Source organism: Takifugu rubripes, chromosome 7 (assembly GCF_901000725.2).
Source record: "Takifugu rubripes chromosome 7, fTakRub1.2, whole genome shotgun sequence".
In the NCBI taxonomy this organism is placed as follows: domain Eukaryota; kingdom Metazoa; phylum Chordata; class Actinopteri; order Tetraodontiformes; family Tetraodontidae; genus Takifugu; species Takifugu rubripes.
Window position 1 is genome coordinate 16,587,673 of NC_042291.1, and position 6,000 is coordinate 16,593,672.

General features: G+C 50.9%; 1 protein-coding gene and 1 long non-coding RNA gene across 7 annotated transcripts in view; one reads left to right on the forward strand and one right to left on the reverse strand.

Annotated features, from left to right (window-relative positions):
* grik5 (glutamate receptor, ionotropic, kainate 5) overlaps window positions 1–2,954 on the forward strand; it is a 64,745-nt gene extending 61,791 nt beyond the window's left edge. For 4 of the 6 annotated variants that reach the window (XM_029838779.1, XM_029838780.1, XM_029838778.1 and 1 more), the window contains one exon: window positions 965–2,954. In XM_029838779.1, coding sequence (XP_029694639.1) covers window positions 965–1,573 — 609 coding nt within the window. In that variant the 3' untranslated portion in view covers window positions 1,574–2,954. Of the gene's footprint in view, window positions 1–353; window positions 850–964 lie in introns of those variants that run through there. The other 2 variants (XM_029838782.1, XM_029838781.1) reach the window with 2 other exon arrangements.
* An 821-nt stretch (window positions 2,955–3,775) lies between these two features.
* LOC115250400 (uncharacterized) lies at window positions 3,776–4,435 on the reverse strand. The gene is made up of 2 exons (XR_003888953.1): window positions 4,161–4,435; window positions 3,776–4,075 (listed from the first exon to the last, which is right to left on the reverse strand). It is a non-coding gene; the product is annotated as an uncharacterized lncRNA (long non-coding RNA).
* Window positions 4,436–6,000: the final 1,565 nt, after the last annotated feature.

A 6,000-nucleotide genomic window follows, 5' to 3' on the forward strand; every position in this document is an offset into this window, starting at 1 on the left:
TAGAACAAACGAGAGGATTTGATTTCACTCTGCACGTTTTGCCTGTTTTATTGGTGTTTTTTTTAAATCTCTGTGCCCTTTTTTATTGTTTGGTGTCTAATAGAAATGCATTAAGTGTTTGTGAGCTAAATTTGATGGTCCGTAGAAGCAATATTGAGAAATGGCAATATTTGCTTGCATTAAAAAGGAGCGTGATCTTATTCCCTGGCATTAAACGTCACGATATATCTTCTTTTACATGCCTCACATGTACGCTGGTATTCTTCGTTTCCATTCTGGGATCTCTCCTCATCTGTCGTGCCGTGTGCCTCCTCTCTCTGTCTCTGTCCAACACTCACGCGTCCTCTCATCAGTGTCTGCCCTCTGAGAATGAGTCCTGTTTCTGTCTGTGTGAGCACTTGACTTTGATTATGATTACACCAACAATGTCCTTTTGTCTGACCATCTTGCATTTTCTCCGTCGTCCTGCGTGCAACCTGTAGTGGCCGTGCTAGAATGGTCCAATTGAGGGTCGCTATTGTGTGTGCAGATGTGCGCAGCTGCTCTGCGTGTGTGAGTGTGCTGCTGTGTCTGTGCAGGGCTGTGCTGCCTGCTCATTTGTGCATAGTTCCATACTGAGGTGCCCATGAACTAAACAGCATTTGGTGTTTTGTGTGTTGGGATTGTAATAACTCTCTCTGCTCCTTGGATATTCTCCTGTGTCTGTCCGTCTCCTCGTCCTCTCCCATCTCCTTTTCCTTCTCCTTTCCAACCATTCTGTGCCCTCCTCTTTCTTCCATCTTCCATGCATCTCTGTGCTTTTCCTTAACCGTCCTCCTCTGTTGCCTTTTTTTGTTCAAATTCCTTGGTTTTTTCCGCTCTCCTGTTTATGTACCACTGTCTTGTTTTGCTGCCTGCCTCCTTTGGGTCTGCCTCCTTCCCTTCTGTCCTCCCTCTTTCCTTCCTCCTCCCCTCTGTCCTTTAGGCATCTGTCTGTCAGGAGATGATCACAGAGTTCCGAAACGCCGTCTCCTGTAAGAAGAGCTCCCGTATACGTCGACGCCGTCCCCTCAGTGGCTCTGGAGCCCTGCGCCACCCCCCTCGCATCGCTCTGGGGGCCCCGCGGCCGCTGCGTCTGGTGCGGGAGATGCGCCTCAGCAATGGAAAGCTCTACAGTGGATCTGGCCCCCTGACGTGTGGAGTTGGAGGAACAGGGGGTTCAGATCTGGGCCCTGGGCCGCAGCGGATCCTAGATGATTCCCTGGGGGCCAACACCACCCCTCCTCCACCAGCTCCGACCCCCGTGATGCTTCCCAGCCGCAGCTGCACCCACGTGAGGATCTGCCAGGAGTGTCGGAGGATCCAGAACCTGAAACCAGCCAGCAGTATAGGATCAACTACAACCAGAATTCCGCCATCCTCGGCCCCCCTGCCCAGGCTCCCCCCACCTCCACCACCATCTTCATCCAACACAGACAGTGAGGGCGGAGGGGGGCCCAGCCCGAGGCGGAAGCACCACAGCCCTCCGCCTCATACTTCCCGATCCATCCCACCACCACAGAGCAAAACAGACCTACTGGGCAGCCAGGAATGAAACAGAAGATCGGGGGGGGGGCAAACTTGTTTATAGCTGTGACTTTCTTTAACTAAAAGAGAGATAAAACGTGCTGGAATGACGAGAACTTGGATCCTGTTTTTCAGCTGAGAACAGGTGAGGAGCCCACGGTTCAAACTCAGAGGAAACGGCTCCAGTTTGGACCAACCTGAGCAGACCTGAAGAGCGGTTCTGCTGGGCCTCGTTCCTCGCTCCCGTTTCACCACCTGGCCAGAGGGGGCAGTTTTCCTTCCCTGTCCCTGGAAGTAAACTTCTGCACCCTTCCTCAGTGTGGGAGGACAAAGTATGTGTTTTAAAATAAGGATCTTAAAGACGTTGAGATAATTATTTCCTGTCGGTTCCTTATTTCTTTTGTTGTCTTTCTTGTTTTGTTACTATTGATCATGGTGGGTATTATTAAATACAGACTACATGTGACATTATGGTGGACTTTAACACACTGAGAACCTTGACTGTGGATAATCGCTTGTTCAGAGTTTTGTGTCCCTCCCTGCAGGTGACAGCTGATGTTGGGGTGGAATCAGGGAAAAACCAAGATAATGCAAACAGTAGCAGGAAGTTGTTAGTCTGCCTTTTATTTTGTGTTAAGTGTGTGTTGACACCAAGAGAGAGAGAGAGAGAGAGAGAGAGATCCACAGCAACAGCAGCCTTTCCTCCAACATTTCCTAGCCAGAGAACCACGAGATGAGTGAGAGCTTAGAAATGTGAAATTAATGCCCCTTGTTATCCAGGCTAAAGCTCGCCCAGCTTTTCCTCCTTCCTCACCTCTATTCACACGACTGGAAGAGACAGAGAGAACAGATGAGGCCGAGACGGGGACGGGAGATAGAGACAAGCGGAAGAGACAGATCTGGGATGAGAGAGAAAATGATACTGCTGAATTTGAATGAGAAATCCCTCACTGAACTGGTTCCATTATTAGATCTGCCCTGATCTGTTAATTCCAGGCATCTTTTAAGGGGCTCGTTAATGTGCCAGCAGGCTGGAGCTGCGGCTTCCTCCCGTCTTCCATTTTAACAGACAGATTTGGCTGAGCGCAGTTGAGGCGCCTGCCAGAGTGATAGACTCAGCACAGCCTCGTCAATACTGTCTCAATCTTTTGATCGGCTAATTACTACCCTTGTGGTTGGGGGACTCGCTGAGGGAGGTGTTGAACCTGCGAAAACATGCTGATAAATAGGTTTAAATAAGACGCGTGAGTGGCAGTTCCAGCCATGCTGCCGTCCTCAGGTCCCTTCAAATCTGGAGTAACGAGGCTGCACAGAGAAGAAGGGAAAATCTGCCTGTTTCTCTCATTTTTGGAATCGATATTTTACTTGATGGAGTTCATTAATTCATTAATAAATTGAAATTTGCAGCAGCTTTGCTGAATATTACTCCCGATTTTTATATGGAGTAACTGTGGGCGAAGGGAGGATGTGGCTGGTCCCAGTTCTGTCGTTTTGTTCTTTTTCTCCACTGATTTCAGAAACGCATAAAAAAAACACGCAGATTTATGTCACTTCCTGTTTACATGAACACAGCAAACGTTTCTACGGCAACCATCCCAGAGGACGAGCTGCTAGGCAGGAGGAAGGAGTTCTGTTTACTTGACTCTTAAATGAAGTGTGATTACAGTGATGCGGAGTAATGCTGCAGCCACACGCCACCGCGGCGAGGGCGAGGGCGGGCGAGGGCAGGCGAGGGCGGGCGAGGGCAGGCGAGGGCGAGGGCGGGCGAGGGCAGGCGAGGGCAGGCGAGGGCGAGGGCGGGCGAGGGCAGGCGAGGGCGGGCGAGGGCGGGCGCGTCCTCACAGTAAATGTTACGAATAACAATGTCTAGCAGTCGGTTCTGAATTCTGCTGAAACCAGTGTTTCACAGCTACTTACACTGTGGTCATGAGACCCGGGGACGATGGGCGAAATCAAGCGCCACTGTTGCAGAATATGGTGCTAACCAGCAAGTGCGAGTTCTCCATTTTCTCCAGAGGTCCAGACATCGGCCCGTCAGTTCCTCTTCCTGCATTTCCTCCTTTTGACCACAGGCCGTTGGGCACTAACCAGTAGAGGAAGACTGGGACTGGCAGTTATTGGAGTTAGTTCTAATAGTTCCTGAAAAAACAACCCGTTCCTGTCATCTAACCCACCAACAAAGGTTATTCTGAAAAGCTGGTTCAGTTTAAAATGTCAGTTTCCTCATTTCCAGGACAGACCATAATTGTCTCACATCTGATGTGAGCAGGTGGCAGCTCGCCACCACGATTCCTCCCTTCACATTCAGCAGTGTCAGAGCTGTTTGAATCGTAGCGCTGTCGTGGACGTTTCTGGGGTCACCAAATTAAGCCGGAGGAGCTTTTGATGTCTTTTCCTACAGTTTTCATCACCATGGCGACGCGCCAGGAGCCAAACCCTGCAAAGTGTCACCGCCACGGGACAGAAGCGTCTGCAGGGTCTCTTCTATGTCTGTTTACCAGTTCTTGGAGCGTCCACACACCTTCAACCCCTAAATAGAAGAGGGGAGAGGGGGGGGGGGGGGTCACAAAACAGGGTGTTGGATGGTGGATCCACAAAACAAACCTTCATGTTACCTTTTATGTTCTTTTCTTTGTTCTTTTTTCATATTTCTATACTAGTGCTCAATGGAGTATTGAAACTGATGAATATTATGATTAAACTTGTTATTATTCCGACTGAAGAGCAGAATGTTCTGTAGCGTGATCGCTGGTGAGGCTGGAGGAGGCAGGTGGAGGTGATGGTGCTCAGAGATCGCCCTGTTGTTCAAACTGACAGAAAAAAACAACTTTTGGAATAAAAAATATCCAGAATGTCTTGCAAAAACCTGTTTCTTGTTTCTTGGTCTCCCTCCCCCTCTCTCTTGCCCCCCCCCTCTCCTCCCTCTCTCCCCTCCCCTCCTCCCTCTCTCTCCCTCTCCTCTCCCCCCTTTCTCGCCCCCCTCTCCTCCCTCCCTCCTCTCCCTCCCTCCTCTCCCTCTCGCTCTCCTCCCTCCCTCTCTCCCTCTCTCTCTCCTCCCTCCCTCTCTCCCTCTCTCTCTCCTCCCTCTCTCCTCCCTCCTCTCCCTCTCTCTCTCCTCCCTCCCTCCCTCCCTCCTCTCCCCGTCCTCTCCCTCCTCCCTCCCTCCCTCTCTCTTCTCCCTCTCTCTCTCCTCCCTCTCTCCATCCTCTCCCTCCCTCTCTCCATCCTCTCCCTCCTCCCTCTCTCCTCCCTCTCCCTCCCTCTCTCCTCCCTCCTCCCTCCCTCTCTCTCTCCTCCCTCCCTCCCTCCTCCCTCCCTCCCTCCCTCCTCTCCCTCTCTTCCCTCCCTCCCTCCCTCTCTCCGTCCTCTCCCTCCTCCCTCCCTCTCTCCTCTCCTCTCCCTCTCTCTCTCCTCCCTCTCTCCTCCCTCCCTCCCTCTCTCCATCCTCTCCCTCCTCCCTCCCTCCCTCCTCTCCCTCTCTTCCCTCCCTCTCTCCGTCCTCTCCCTCCTCCCTCCCTCTCTCCTCTCCTCTCCCTCTCTCTCTCCTCCCTCTCTCCTCCCTCCCTCCCTCTCTCCATCCTCTCCCTCCTCCCTCCCTCTCTCCCCCCTCTCCCTCCTCTCTCTCCTCCCTCCTCCATGGCTGTCTGGCTATGTGGGAACTTCAACATTTTCATTTGAAGTATCATTTGATAGATTTGTAGCAGATTTAATGCATTGACCCATTCCTCTGGTTCCCCTGGTTCCCTTGGTTCCCCTGGTTCCCCTGGTTCCCCTGGTTCCTCTGGTTCCCCTGGTTCCCCTGGTTCCTCTGGTTCCCCTGGTTCCCCTGGTTCCTCTGGTTCCCCTGGTTCCCCTGGTTCCTTGGAGTCTGTAAACTGAGCATTAATTCTCCGTTTAAACAGAGACTTAAATGATGAAAAGGGTCTGTTGGGGTGAACCTGCACTGAATCACATGTTAAGCTGCTGCTTTTGTTGGATTTTATATAAAGACATTTGAAGAATAAGGTGTAATGTGACACTTGTGAGGAAGTGCGGCCCGGTTGGTGCCAGATGAGAACTTAAATGAATCCGATTTATTAAACATGTCTCGTGTTGACACGAGTGCAGCAGGTGTTCGGCAGCTGTAAAAGATTTTAGGGAACATTCGCTGCTCAGACTCGAGTCTGGTAAAAAAAAAAGCCAGAACTCTGACTCAACACGGTTCTGACAGTAAGAAATGTGTTATTTTGAATAGTTTTACTTTGTCACCAACTTCAAACACACACCTTCACTTACACACTCCTTCTCTTTTCTTAAGGTCATTAAGTTACTTGATACACTGTAAAACAAAATGATGCGTCGCACATTAAAACGTGAGACGATGGAGAGAAATACGGATGTGAAAAAATGGGGCAATAATGTGATGCAAGAGGAAAAGGAGCAGCCTGCAAACGGAGCGCCGTGACTGTTCCAAGG